Source organism: Sinocyclocheilus rhinocerous, unplaced genomic scaffold (assembly GCF_001515625.1).
Source record: "Sinocyclocheilus rhinocerous isolate Xijiao unplaced genomic scaffold, SAMN03320098_v1.1 scaffold1458, whole genome shotgun sequence".
In the NCBI taxonomy this organism is placed as follows: Eukaryota; Metazoa; Chordata; class Actinopteri; order Cypriniformes; family Cyprinidae; genus Sinocyclocheilus; species Sinocyclocheilus rhinocerous.
Window position 1 is genome coordinate 416,439 of NW_015633180.1, and position 15,718 is coordinate 432,156.

The 15,718-nt window shown below is 38.4% G+C and overlaps 1 protein-coding gene across 1 annotated transcript in view; it reads right to left on the reverse strand.

Moving 5' to 3' along the window:
- Positions 1-203: 203 nt before the first annotated feature.
- The window catches only part of LOC107743380 (artemin-like), a 17,542-nt gene continuing 2,027 nt past the window's right edge, over positions 204-15,718 (reverse strand). Inside the window, exons 2-4 of the mRNA XM_016556572.1 lie at positions 1,894-1,986; positions 1,591-1,771; positions 204-1,469 (exon numbers count right to left, since the gene is read on the reverse strand). Of these exons, the coding sequence (XP_016412058.1) occupies positions 997-1,469; positions 1,591-1,771; positions 1,894-1,947 (708 nt within the window). The 5' untranslated portion in view covers positions 1,948-1,986 and the 3' untranslated portion in view covers positions 204-996. The remainder of the gene's footprint in view (positions 1,470-1,590; positions 1,772-1,893; positions 1,987-15,718) is intronic.

Genomic DNA, 15,718 nt, shown 5'->3' on the forward strand with positions numbered 1-15,718 from the left:
AACATATGTTAATGATAATATTTTTTATATAATATGTACTTTGTACATTAATATTTGATGTACCAGCATAAATAAAACTATTGCATTGTACTATTGGGCTACACAGCCCCTATGGTTTAGCATCAAATATCCATCTTTATAGATTTTATTCACTTAACTATATCTTTCAATCAGTCAACTTACTATATGAAAAACTGGCCTCGTGGAACATTAACCCTTTAATACCTCTTACTTTATTTATGGTATTAAAAAGGATAAAAAAATTTAAGATTCATATCATTCCTGTAAAAATCCTGAGAAATGAAAAACACAATCAACCTTCAGTGCTTCCAGCTGAAAGGGTAATACTAACTGGCCTGTATGTTTTCTTTCGGGCTAAGCTTTTAATAATACTCCACATATGTTTGCGCAATTACATTGTAATTACAACAATAATGTGCTGTTAATAATGAATGATCCAAAGTTGCTAATCTGGCTGAAATATAACATGCCAGACTGAAGGCCAGGAAAATGGGCACTGACATCCAGGATCAACAAGTGAGTCTGACAAATGAAACAGGGTTTCGTGCTGTATCCAAGTCTGTTGAAACTCTTGGTAAGCAAATGCTTTTCGAGTTATAACATGTAGTTTTTGTTTATAGAGCCATTCAGATGGACGATCCAAAGTTGCTGTTCTTCCATCCTCAAACTCTCTCCATATTGAGTCCAAAGAGTCTCTCGTCATCTCAGACTTGGTCGAATTGTATTCTAACCTCATTCAAGCTTTTCTGTTGAGGTTTGGTGTGTACTTTACAGTACGTAAGTTTGTATGCATAGGCTGTTGTTGTGAATCACTCACAGCCAAAACATATTCCCTCACAGCGCTTCACCATGGCCAACCCGCCCGACCTTGTTCTGTAGCCATGGCCCAGGAGGCTTCCTGATTCTTCCTTTCTTCTCTTTGATCGTTGCACCATTTCTTCAGGTCATGCTCCCCCTCCACTTTTTCAGTTCAGCTCATCCCACGCACTCACAGTCTGCTGCGGAGAGGGACTTGATGGTTCTCCAGGTTGTGGTAGCATCCATGAAGGAGACGGGTTCATAGCTCGTGGGCCGGCAGCAAGGGTGTGCGCTAACCTTCCTGGCGGTGCGCTTGGGCAGACTACCATTGGCCAGCAGAGTGCGCAGAGCCAAGTCATAGTTCCCACGAGACCTCTGGCAGGAGCCGACGCAGAACTTGAAAAGGACAATTTCGTCTGAGTCGAAACCCATGCCCAGGTCCCGTACACGCATCTCACGTTTCTCTACGCGGCAGTCCCGACTGCTGTGCCGTCCCCTGTTGCTATTCTCTTTCTTTTTCTTTTCCTCCTTCTCTTTTTTCTTCTTTTTCTTGCGCGCACCTTTGGTTTGTATGTCAGAAGTGTCTGGTGAGCGGGGGGAACGTTCCCATCTCGCTGGCTGTTGGTCGCCCTCGACAAGCACAGATGGCTCTGCGGGAGAGACAGAAACGGATGAAGACAAAAAGAAAAAGAAGTTTATCGCCTGTTCAGGACTAAACAATTCGTTGTTGATTCATTCATTGTAGAAATCATTCCCAGACATCCAACTCACCAAACAAGCCATGCCATGGGGAGTCACTGTCCTCCTCAAGCTCTTCCTCAGTGTCTGGAAAAGCCTCTAATGGCAGCTCCTCCATTCCAGCAAATCCTACCGCAGCTTCGGATTCTGCTTGAAAACGTGACAGGCTTCCTGCCACTAGGGGCAGCAGAGACATCACAACCCATACAAGCACCTGAGCAAACAAAGCAAAGGTGGATGGAAAATGAAAGGACAGTTTTTCAAAGTAATTAGAGCATCTACTGAGTACTTGACTCAATGGATGTCCAAGCAAAGAATTTGCCCATTTATACACACCTGCCAGCGTTTCCTGTGACATGGTGCATCGGTGACTGATGGCATGGCAGGCATTGCTCTGATCCGACTCCTCGGCCACCACCAAACTCCCACCTGCATGGAAAGAACAACGATTGGCTTCATTATACAGCAACCTACAGTTGTACATGTACATACCAAGTCAGGTAATGTAAACTCGAGAGAGCAACATGCGGGTGACACATACACATAACATACAAATGTATATTCAAAGGTGTCCCATTCATCACGGTCATAATGCCTTTAGAAACCATGTTCGTTGTTATAGAGAGAGACCTGTGTGATCTCTGAGCACGACTGGTGCTGACTTGCCTGTGGACAAAGCTACAGTGTTAAAAAGAGCAGTTGTCCGTCAAATAAACAGCCTTGAAGCAAACACTGTCAAAAGCATTCTTGACGTGCTTAGATTGCAGCGTGTAGAAGGAGCCTCATGCTCTCAAGGGGGTCCTACAAGCCACAGAGATACAGAGAGGTTGATAAGAGCTCTGAGCAATGCAGATGTTTATTGACTCATTGCAGTGTGTGACTGTGTAACCTGTGCTGGGGGCTCTGATTTATATCAGGGTCAGGAACAGGGCACAGCGTCTCAGTTAACACCATTCAAACAGCAGGACTCAGTCAAACACGGCATCCCGAAAATGATTGATGAGGACAGACCAATTATTTGCTAGGGGAAAAGGGATGGCAGGCAAAACAGCAGAGCGTGCTGTGCTTATATTTTGGCATAGTTTTATAGTGTTCCAGTTGTGTGGAGTTGACTGAAGCTGGATTCCTTTCTCTCACTCACCTCTGAGAGATCCGCTTCAGGAGGAACTGAACTGATGGCACACTTAAAGCCAATTTACAAGAATTAACTAGCAATAAAGCAGTTAGCCACAAGAGGATGTGCCTCAATTTGAGCATGGTTACAGGTTGTACAACATATTCATGCTTCAAAGGTGTGAAGTGGCTAATGCTGCTTATAATAACTGCACATAACTAACCATTTTGAGTGATTATTGTGTAGTTTTAGCAATATATTATTCAAAGAAGAATCAGTTGTTTTGTGATGTCTTTTTAAATCTGTGACATTTTTTATGCAAAACAAGTTTGTAGCAGAATAGGGATGAACTGATATAAGTTTCATGGTGACACTGATAAGTGATAAATATTTTCATATTATTTTTCATACTTTCAGGTGAAATAAACATTAATGATGCTTTGCCACAAGCAGGAACTGCAGGAGCAAATACATTTATAAAAAAAAATATATATTAAAATAAATAGCAGATTATATAATATTCTACTATTTTGGCTAAATTAAAAATAAAACACAAAAAAGTAAATCATCCATTTGAAATGCTACAAGTGCAGGTATAATATTATAATGTGGAAAAACAGATATTCATTTTGATATTTGCTAAAGATAACATTTAACTTTTATTCTTAGCATTTTTAAAGACTAACTTGATATGAGCATTAGATGACAACAAAACACAATTTAATATCCGATATTGGCTGACAAGTATACACACAATTTAGACAAATATATTAATGCTAAACTAAAAATAAATAAATAAATAAATAAATAAATAAATAAAATAAATAAAATAAAATATCTAACATTGGTCAATAACCAGTATGGTACTGATATCTATTTATACCTAAAGCAGAATATCAAACGCTCCCAGTCCACTTTGACTTTATCGCATTTGGTGTAAAATAGAATAAAGCAAGCCATATGGGTTGGGAATGACTTGAGGGTATATGATGACAGATTTTTCATTTCTAGGTGAAACTCCCTATAAGCCTGCATTATGGAAGTAACTAGGAAATGTGAGGCCTACTTTAAATTCAAATCACACTAAAGGGGGCTGGATACTCACTGTACCTGTTCTATTCATTCTGGACCATTTTCTGGCAACTCTCATAATGTTAAAGAAAGGTCATCGTAAAGTTTTGAGGGTCAGAGGATCTTTTGCTAAGCCTTTCTCATGCAGTAGGAAGCCATTCAAGTCAAATCATCCTCCTGATCTACTCATAAGCCAAACTCTGGGCTCAGGTTCTCTTGAATGATTTACTGAATAAATCCTTAAAGACAAAAAAAATAAAAATAAAAGTAGTATCTCATGTGCTCCTCAGGAGCATTAAAGATGTCTAATGCTTTATCTTAAGATCTTCAGTCATCTTGGTTTATTGGCTGCTTAAGGCAAATGTAGAATTTATGTCTTCTAAATCCAGCCAAATAAATATTAACCCGGTTTCAACAGCTTCAGGACATATTTATGGCATCTCTGGAGGCCGGCTTCAGCTGAGAAAGACCACATATGACCAGAGATGAATGTGGACTGTCAAGAGGTTTTATAGCATAAATTCCTATTGAAATGTGACTTCTACCCTCATTCTAACTCCTGCATGTGTTGCATTAAAATCAAAGCGTTGTTTATGCGTGAAGATTTATTGTATTCTGATGATTTTCTAATTGTAATTGTATACATATCTGAATCTTTTTAAATATGTGGCACTTCATCTAAACTGCCATAATTGCTTTGATCATAAGCGACATAAAAGCATACGCCCTGAGCTGCGTATATGTGATTGTTTGTTTATAAATGGTTTGTGTGCGTGTGTATGAGTGTTATGGCTGTGACTCTGTGAGCGTGCACATCTGTGTTCCTGACCACAACAATCATTCTTACAGTCTGGCAGGCTTCCCTCCTTCACTCTTCAGCTTCTATCCAGCTGAATGTATAAACCTAATGCAGAAAAACCAGGCTGACCGTAACAAGCAAATCAATATCAGACACCTACAGAGAAACAAGACCAACTCCACCACAAGCATTCGGAAATCTATCCATTGTAGACTATGGAAGTGCAATCTGGCTAATTGGTTGGCCAGCATCTGGGGTCTGTGCGCCTCATTTCGTGCTGTCAGTTTCTAAATAAGCCCTTTGGCCTCTCGTTCCCTGACGACCCCCCACCTCACTGCTTCCTGTAAGCTGAGATGGCATGCTGGGGGCACAGGCCAGAGGTTATGATAAGAGCACTACCTGCCTCTCAAACACACAGCAGGCTGCTACAGCCAGATAAGCAATGAAAATGGGTCATGACACAACAAATTCACACCTGTTATGCAAATTTTTAGTTAGTGCCTCTTGTTAAAGGCGGCATCACTATTACTATCGTTCACGTTTCTAGCATTTGTAAAACTGCATTTTTCCATCTCAAAAATATATCTAAATTACGACCTATTCTCTCAATGTCAAATGCAGAAATGTTAATCATGCGTTTATGACCTCAAGGTTAGATTATTGTAATGCTTTATTGGGTGGTTGTTCTGCACGCTTAATAAACAAACTCCAACTGGTCCAAAATGCAGCAGCTAGAGTTCTTAATAGAACATTGCCATGCATTATACGACTGATAGACTGCAATGGTTAAAGTTAAAAATCATCATATGTGTTCTACTTGGATGCCCTGGGGGTAAGCAGATAAACATCAAATTTTCATTTTTGGGTGAACATCCCTGGGTCCTTTAAAAGAACAAAGAACTGACTCATAAGAGTCATTCGTTCTGTTGCATTACACTGTTCTATTTCACGTTGTAGATTCAGTAGCAGTGTTTCTTTAATTAAGCCCAACACTAATGAACAAGCACATGTAAAAATCATTTCAGACTTTTTCTTTATTCTGAATGAAAGTGAAGAGATCATTCAAGACTGACTTTTCACAATAGATTGTTTTTTGAGCTTGTGCAAATCTCGGTTACACTTTATTTTAAGGTGTCCTTGTTACAGTGTAATAATACATAATGAGTAATATTAATTAACTACATGTACTTACTGAACAGCATTAATTAGGAAAATAGTGTGTACAATTGTATTGTACACTTGTATTGTGTGTACATTTGTATTGTACAATACAATACAATACAATACAGATTGTGTCAAAGCAACTGCTTTGACACAATCTGTATTGTATTGTATTGTATTGTATTGTATGTTTGCATGAGTAACAGAAATGGGGATTGTAAAGAATTGAACGATTCTGCTTTGTTAGCATATTAAATAACAATACTAAACAAGCAAAAGAAAAATTAATAAAAACTAAAACAAACAAACAAACAAACAATGTCACAATATATTTCAAATGATTTTTTATAAAATACCTCTGACAAAACTCAGCTTTCACACTTTGATTCAATTAAAAGAACCGACTCATAAGAGTCATTAGTTCAGGCTTCAGACTACACTGGTTGTGCTGCATGCGTTTGACTCACTACAAAGAATTGACTCAACTCAACTCAACTCACCTTTCACACTTTGATAGACTTAAAGGGATAGTTAATCCAAAAATGAAAATTTGATGTTTATCTGCTTACCCCCAGGGCATCCAAGATGTAGGTGACTTTGTTTCTTCAGTAGAACACAAACGAAGATTTTTAACTCCAGCCGTTGCAGTCTATCAGTCGTATAATGCATGGCAATGGTAACAAAATCTATGAGAGTAAAAAAAAACATGCACAGACAAAACAAGGACACCTTAAAATAAAGTGTTACCCAAAGCTCTGATTTACATTAATACAAATGAGACATAAGAACCTTCTTGATTTGAGTTCAGATTTGGTTCAGATTAGGAAAACTCGTTCCTGAAAGCACCCAAGAAAGTGCAGATGAAGTGGAAACCGCCACTGACCGAAACCCTCCAACGTACAAATCTTTTTACATGGGAAGAAGCGTCTCCCATAGTCTCTCTCATCCACCTTTAGACGTGCACCTGGTTGTGTTTAAGTGCCCTGAGCAGTGTCTTTGTTGGCTAGTCGCTCTGTGTCTCCTGCATCATGGCTGGTAACATGCGAGCAGAGGGTGCCTCAGGGACAGGACTCTTGAGGAACTGCAGAGCGGTGCTGGCGGCCTCCGTGCTGGGACTCATTGATTAAAGGCATGCTTCAAATGCACAACAACCTGCCCTCAGGCACATACATGCCACCGTTAAAGAATACGAGAGGATCACAGTGGCGTCATTGTGACTAACATGGATGCAAACTACTCAGTCCAGACGGCAGATGCAAATGAGGGGCTGTCATTGTAGACCTGATATGTGGGTGTTGACTATTGTGATGTGTGATGGAAATACATACCATAAAAATACATTATTAAAGTAGGTGATCTGTTAATTATGATGTTTAAAGGCAGGGTAGTTGATTTGGTTCAAAAACATTTTTGTTATGCTGGTTGAAAGTCTCTTCACACCCCCATAGCATCCCCACTAAGTTAAGTGGTCTAAATGTAATTATATGTATTTATATAGTCTGTGGAGGACGTAGGACCATAAAATGTTCATTCAATCATATCCCTTGGTCCGAGGGCTGTCCTACCTGCCTGTCAACGTATGTATTTGCATACCTCCATGCACCCTTTTCGCACAGACATGATACAGCGCATTCCATACACTATTACAGACTGAGAGAGAATGGAAGGCGTTATAATTGTAATATTATGCGCTTTGTACTGTAAAGAGAGATATGATTTGCAGGGAGGATGGAGTCTTATGCTTTCAAAGCTAGCTTGCTATTGCTAGCCTCTCCGAAATCGCCTACCCTACCTTTAACTCTAGAGATAAGCATTTTGCTAAATATATGCACTATATTACATATTCAGTTACATTTTCACTTAACCTGTTGTTCAATATTTCATGTATATTTGATGAAAAAGTTTCTATGACATCCACTGTTTAAATGTTTATATTTCAAAAAACAAATAGTAGTAGAAACATAACTATGTCATTAAAAGCTTATTATATAAACTAACTTCTATGCAATACAAATGTCTGTATACAAATCAAATAAAGTTTAGCTGTAAACTGTCTAGACTGGACTCAACATAGAGCATAAGCGAGTTTCAAGAGAGACCCCTGTGGATTTTCACTGCCTGCTCCTCCTGGTTTGTCCCCCCTTCGGACAGAACCATTAGAGGTGTTTGATGTGCCATGGTCTACCTGACATTAATGATGAGGAGCAGTGGTGTGGGATAGGCCACACTAAATCAGCCAGCCATTAAAAGACACCTGGTGAAAGCAGAGATGCAAAGTACACTTCACCAGCCCGGCCTGTTTGATCATTGCCAGACACGCTTTTATCTGGGGGTGTGAACTTCAGCCGTGAGGTGCGTGTAATATATCTATCAATGTTCCCTCCGACTTGCTAAACTCCATCGGCCTCAATCTCCAATCCAGTATTGGCACATGCAAAGAGCAAGCAGCGTGCATGCACTTTCAAGTTCATAGGTCTTTCCTTCGAACAGTACTTATTACATACGCCCCTTGTATATGTAATGTATTGGACCTATTTCAAAAAACTGCATTTTGGCTATTTGCAGATATCCGAGACACTGGTTTTATGACATTTTAATGTGCTCATGCTCCAGAACTCGAGTTCAATCGCTGCATGTCTGAGTGCGTGACATCCAAGCGTATAATTCAATAATCCTTCTCTGGCAAAAGGTAAGTTCTCATTACTGTCAGAGTCCATCCACTGGAGAGGTGAAGAGAGCGTGTACACTGCCAAGAAAACCAGCATTACCTGTTTGAAACCTTTTACTCTTTTGTTCCAGGATCCAAGAGAGAGAAAAAAAACATGCTGATTATTGGATTGTGAACACGTGTGGTTTTCAGACCACCATTCATGTCACTGAGTGAACATGATAGCAAAAACAACTTCCATTAATTGCGAAGATCCATCATTCACGTTTCTGCTGCTTTCAGTTTCTCTCTTAGAAGAAACTTTTTATGTTGAATTAAACTTTCTTGTGATGTTCCCAAAAAGACTTTTCTTATTCTACTTATTCTATACTCATAGTCATAGATTGTATTGTGTAATGGAATCAAAAACCATATGATGCACACGATACAGCAAACCTAACATGGGAACCTTTTACATCCAGGCAAACTTTCCACTCCACAAACGGTTCTTTATAGTGGAAAAAGGTTTGTTTAGATTTTTAAAAGTTTGTAAAATGTTCTTGACGCTAAGAAAAAAAAAAAAAAAGGTTCTTCCATGGCGTTCTCTTTTGAAATCTTTATTTCTTAAAAAAAGTATTCATTCAGAGGGTCAGATACTGTTTAGTGCATCTAATATTTAATCTGAAAAGAACATTTAATGAGTTTAATTTGTCAACAGTAATTACGCAGTCAAATCAACATCACTGATGTGCGCACGTCCTGGGTCGTTCCTTTTTGACTTCTTATGGCACTAAATTCCTGAATTCATGGTACATCAGCAATGAAATCAGCGGTGTTCAAGTTAGAGGCTGTGAACCTCAACAAAAGAGGCAGGTTGGTTGGCAGGCTTTATTTTTGCTACGCAAATGCAGTGGCCACTGTTTGCATTCCACACGACGTGGCTGCATCACGAGCTTGTCGGACAGAGCACGAGAGCGTATCCCTTCCCTACCAGATCCTCAACTGAGGCACAGCCGTGGACCACACAAACAGCTCGCTCAGACACTTACAAGCATCCATGATCGCACACATTTATCACAATACAAATTACTCCAATAAGTTCATTATTTTATTGTTATTATTATCAATATGGATCTTTATCGTCTCACTTCAAAGGGATTTACTATATTCATGCCTCCCAACATGTCTGTTATTATAATAATAATTCAGTCTATTACTATTACACTTTCATGCATCTTACCCATTCATGTATTTCAAATGCCTCCAAATAGTTTTGTTTCTTGAAAATGATTTCATTAGTTAAGCATTAATTCTTTGAAATAGAGATGCACAATTTTAACATTAAAAATGATTTCTTTTAGGCAAAATAGTACAGAATTTTGTCCCACTTTATAATTAGGCAACTTCAACTATTATACTTTGGACAAAAAAAATGTTCATGTTGTATTGCAAAACACATTTGTGGCTACTGAGGTGGGATATGGGTATGGTTAGGGACAGGTTTTGTGGTATGGTTAGGTTTAAGGGGTAGGGCTAACAGTGTAATTATTGATATAACTACAGAAATAATTACATATGTAATTACATGCAGATATTTTTCAATACAAGTACAACATAAAAACATCTACGCAATGAGTGCATTGTATTAAATGATTTAAATGAGTACATACTTAAAGACACTAAATATAACGTGGGTCCCAGAATTTTAGTATTGGCCATGTATCATCTGCCATAACTTAAAACAATTATCAGTTTATTGTTGTAGCGTCTGGACCAATCAGACACACCATTTTTCATTTGGGTCAAAATTTTTTTATATCGGTACATCCATACTTTAAAGCCTTTTTTGCTAAATCTGAAGAACAAATCAAATGTGTTTTTTCTTTTTTTAAAGACAAGAGAAGAGTACCCACTTTGGTGTGATGATAATGTACACCCCTCACATTTTTGTAAATATTTTATTATGTCTTTTCATGTGACAACACTGAAGAAATGACACTTTGCTACAATGTAAAGTAGTGAGTGTATAGCTTTTATAACTGTTTAAATTTGCTGTCCCCTCAAAATAACTCAACACACAGCCATTAATGTCTAAACCGCTGGCCACAAAAGAGTACACCCCTAAGTGAAAATGTCCAAATTAGGCCCAAAGTGTCAATATTTTGTGTGGCCACCATTATTTTCCAGCACTGCCTCAGCAAATTTACACTGTTATACAAGCTGTACACTCACTACTTTACATTGTAGCAAAGTGTCATTTCTTCAGTGTTGTCACATGAAAAGATATAATAAAATATTTACAAAAATGTGAGGGGTGTACTCACTTCTGTGAGATACTGCAAGTGGTCTTCTACATTAATGATCAGTAATAATAAATAATTTATCCTCATTATTAAAGTCTTTCTACTTGATGTTCAGCAGTAAAATCTGTCTTCCTCATTTATTATCAGTAATAAATAATGCCTGTTTTTATTCACTTATCTACTTCACTCCTCTTACAAATTTGCTAAACAAAAAGTTACATTAGTCATGTTTCTCTAGATTTAAAGAAGATTAGCTATCATTCACCTGGCAAAACATTGTTAACAGGCTAATTTTATACAAAGAACCATTATAAAGTGGGTCAGCATTTGGGATTTGCAAATTGCAAAAAAGATGATCTGTGCTGACAGCTAGCAGTGGCACCAAGTAATAGATTTGAGCTGTAAGATTATTAGAGTACAAACTTTGCAGTTTAGATTCATAAACTGTGCCGAGCAGTTCAGATGCAGTAGCTAATGTCCTTTCCTGTCTGAAACCCATCCTGGACAACAGCTTTTCCTTCTCTTCATTAAAAAAATCTTGCCTTTTGATTTGATAATCAAATACAGCCAGATTAAATATATTTAAAAGGGACCGACAGAGTGAGAACACTTGGATGAACAAGTCCTTAAATGGGAATAAATTAGGGAAGAGAGGGTAATGGTGAAGACAGTATTTCACTCCTGAGGCTTAGCCTGAGCAGTCACAGCGACCTCTAAAGAGGGAGAGAGAAAGAACGAGACAGATTAAGCAGCTAAATACTCTATAAAAGGAAGCCAGAACAGTTACCCTTGAGATAAGAGTTGGTGGCTGGAAAGAGAGAAGCTTCATCATTGAAATCACGTACCAGATAGCACACTAGCCTACAGCTACCTTACACGCTCCGTCAACTCTCTTAAAGGGTTAGTTCACCCAAAAAAATTAAATTCTGTCATTAATTACTCACCCTCATGTCGTTTCAAACCCGTAAGACCTTCGTTCTTCTTCGGAACACAAATGAAGATATTTTTGATGGAATCTGAGAGCTGTTTTGCAAAAGAAAAAAATAACGACTTTATTCAACAATTCGTCTTCTCCGCAGTATCAGCTGGACGTAAACAACGTATGCTGTTCTGTGTCAGCTGCGTCACGCCGGATCTGTTTCCTACGTTGTTGTTATTTGATCTGAACGGAAACAACGTATCCGCGTGACACAGCTGACACAGAACAACATACGCTGTTTACGTCCAGCTGATACTCTCCAAAATGGTGCTACAGGGTGATGCGGAGGTGAACTAACCCTTTAAACCACTGTTCCAGGTAAAAGACAACCTAAGCCCTGCTCTTGCAACCTCTTGGCTTCTAAATGAATCCACAGGTAATTATTTGAACTGGGGCAACACTCAGGCACAAAGGCCAGCCCATCCTCACATGCCTTTATACTGTAGCTTACATCTCATTTGTTCAAATTAAGCGCGGGGGGGGGGGGGGGACCAGCTATTAGTGTGTCTGGATGAACTAACAACATCCAAAGCGTTTCCATGTCGCTCAGTTGAGCCTCAGACAGGCTTCAAGTAATGACCTGGCCTGCTCTTTCAAAGGCACCGACGCCACCATGATTAATGCATCTGACCTGGCAATTTTGGAAGAAAACAGCTTATTGTATTAAAGACTGCTTCCAGCCACAAACATGGGAGTACAATAAGTCCACTTAACATTCTTCACTATCAAAAATTTGGTAAAAGATGTTCAGATAAAGAGAAAAAGGTAATATCCCTCATCAGTGTCATGAATGAAGTCTTGAGTGTACAAGCATTTCATCTGGCAAAAACACCAACAATTAAGCAAAAACCAGGGATCAGGCTTGGTAAAACTTTTGTGTGCATTTACAAATTGGGTTTTATTTTTATAAGCAATAATCTGAGTGACTGAGTCTGAGGGTCAAGATATAAACAATCACAAGATCTGATTTTCTTCGTACCACAATCAGGAAAAATGAACAAGCTCTGTCAAAAAACAATTTGTGTATATAAAGAGTGTTCTAAAATCTGCAGAGTATGAGAAATGCAACAATGGAACTATATATCAAAATAAATGACTTTTGCTAAATTATTTTTGGTAACCACAAGGGAGAGGATGTTTGATTCAGTTTAAAAGGGGGAAACTGTGGATGTTCTAGCATGTTAGGCAAGAATAATCATATAAATGACAGTCCAGTGCAGTGTAGTGCAGCACAGGACCTGTTGTGGATTATAGAGCATTTGTCTGACATCTACAATTAGGCAAGTTAGTCAGGACACATATTTTCACATGGTGTTATACAGACGCTTGTGAAAAGAAACCATGCTCACCTAAGGGGGTAACTATTTACAGTAGTCAATTACTTTATACTGTAGTTAAGATCGTAAAAGGACGAAACACTTTGCGTTCCTGAAAATTCCTTATCAAAAGCCGACACCCCTAAAAACCACTGAATTATTTGTACAATGTTTGGCACCATGATGAATTTTCTAGTAACTGACACAGAGGCCCATTCAGAGCACAGAGTGTTGCACTTACCCTTAGGGAGAATGAGCTCAGGTCAGCTAAGACCAAGGGATGTGGACCCTGCGGTGGAGTTGCAGGACACTGCGAGATATCTCAACGTTCTCCTCAAAAGCACTAGTGTAATATCTTCCTCACACACAAGACTGTACATTTCTGTCACACACACATTCTGAAACCAGCTTATTTATCATACATGCCAGATATCAGCATCTTGTTGTCCTAGAGGCCAAATATTTGAGAGATCATTATATGACAAAGAAGTGAGGTGAGAGCCAGGTCAACTAACACAAGAGTGAACAAAGAACTGAAAAAAAAACATTCATAAGAATAAATGAAAGTATGTTGCTTTTTTGCCTCTCTATGTCAGTGGTTCTCAATCATGGTCCTGGAGGACCCCAGCACTGCATATTTCGGATGTGTCCTTTATTGAAAACACCTGATTTTTATCATCAGCTCATCAGGTGAAGCAACAATACCTGAATTGGGTTTGTCAGATAAAGAATGTACAGTGCTGTGCTCCTCCAAGACCCCAACTGAAAACCACTGCTCTAGTTACATTGAGGCAAAATTCAATACAAAGCATGTAAGCTATGCAAAAACACACATAGACACGTCATTGAGGTAGGTGAGGCGGGAGTCCAGGGGCCTCATGTATAAAACTTTCCGTAGATTTCATCCTAAATGTGTGCGTACGCACAAAAGTTTTCAGATTTATAAAACCGTGCGTACGGCAGAACCTGCACAAAAATCCTTTTTAAATCCCTGTCAGTGGAAGATTGTGCGTACATGCGTCTCCTCCCCAAAATCACCATATATGGAGCTTACAACGCCTAGTTTTACTATGCATAACCTCATATCATTTCCATGCATATTCCCATCCACGTGACACCATGTTTAAAGCGGTCATATGATGTTGCTAAAAAGAACATTATTTTGTGTATTTGGTGTAATGAAATGTGTTTATGCAGTTAAAAGTAAAAAAAAACACATTATAGGTGAACATCTTTTAGCTATTTTTAGTGGAAACAGATAAGCCTATATGTATTGCAGTATAAATACAATTGTATGACTCGGCGCATCACTGACAAAGTATTTTAAAAAGGAAACAAAAAATGCTGCTAAAAAGAACATTATTTTGTGCATTTGGTGTAATGAAATGTGTTTATGCGGTTTAAGGTTAAAAAAACACATTATTTTCCACATACTGTACATTATTGTTTCTCCTCTATGTCCCACTTTTCTCACTCCAGGAAAAAGAGTGCGTACGCACAGTCAAGAGCATCCTTTTAATGCGCACATATTTACGCCAAGTTTATTTTTTATAAATCCAGATACGTGCGTGGAAAACAGCAACGTTTATACATAACATAAGGCCCCAGGTCTGGGGTCTCATTTATAAAACTCTCCGTAGATTTCATCCTAAAAGTGTACGTACTTCCAAGAAAAAAATATCGTCTTATATTCGGGACAATACGGTAAATTAATGCAGTTTTGCTGATAACGTAAACATCTTTTAGCTATTTTAGTGGGAAAATATAGGCCTATATTTATTGCAGTGTAAATAGAATTTTCTGACTCTGCGCGTCATTGACAAATTATTTTAAAAAGGAAACGTGCAAATCTTACCGTTTTCTTCAAGTTGTATCCTTCTAATACAGTGGTATTTTTCATAATGTCCCTCAAAAGTTTTCAGATTTATAAAACCATGCGTACGCCAGAACCAGCGCAAAAATCCCTTTATAAATCCCAGTCAGGGGAAGATTGTGCGTACAGCATCTCCACCCTGACTCCTCCCCGAAATCACCATATATGGAGTTTACAACGCCTATTTTACTATGCATAACCTCATCTGCATATCATGCATATTCCCATCCACGTGACACCATGTTCAACACCTTCAAAGGTACAAGACATTAAGAAAATGTAATTTCCTTACGGACTATAAATGCCATTTGTGCCATACACATCAATTTTTATTGGTAAAAATAATTCGATATCCTTGTTATGTTTTAGAATAAATATACCAAAATATATATATATATATATATATATACACACACACACACACTGTTACGGCGTCGACGAGACGAGAGGCGTGCGGATCCATATGCAAAGCATACAGTGGTATTTTTCATAATGTTGTGGAGATGCCTTCACACGACAGCAACACTTCCGTGCAGCTGTGGTTGTACAGTAGGCTAAGCTATTATCATTAGTCCTATTCAATCCGGATAATGGACCGTTCCACCGAATCTAGCAGTCCGCCACAATATCGAAGTAAGTGAGCATCATTGATCATTGTTCTCGACAACACGAGATGTGCAGTTTACTTTAAAGATAAATTATTGTGCACCTATAGCACTTCTCGCTGTCATTAAAACATAACATACAACAGAAAAAGTAATCAAGCGCATCCACTACAAATAGGCTATGTCTAAATTCATATAATTTTGGTTTAACTTCTGCGTAATGGCTTTATGTAATTTCAGTGCTTATCTCCATTAATGAGAGTGGAATATTTAATGTAAATGTATATGATGAA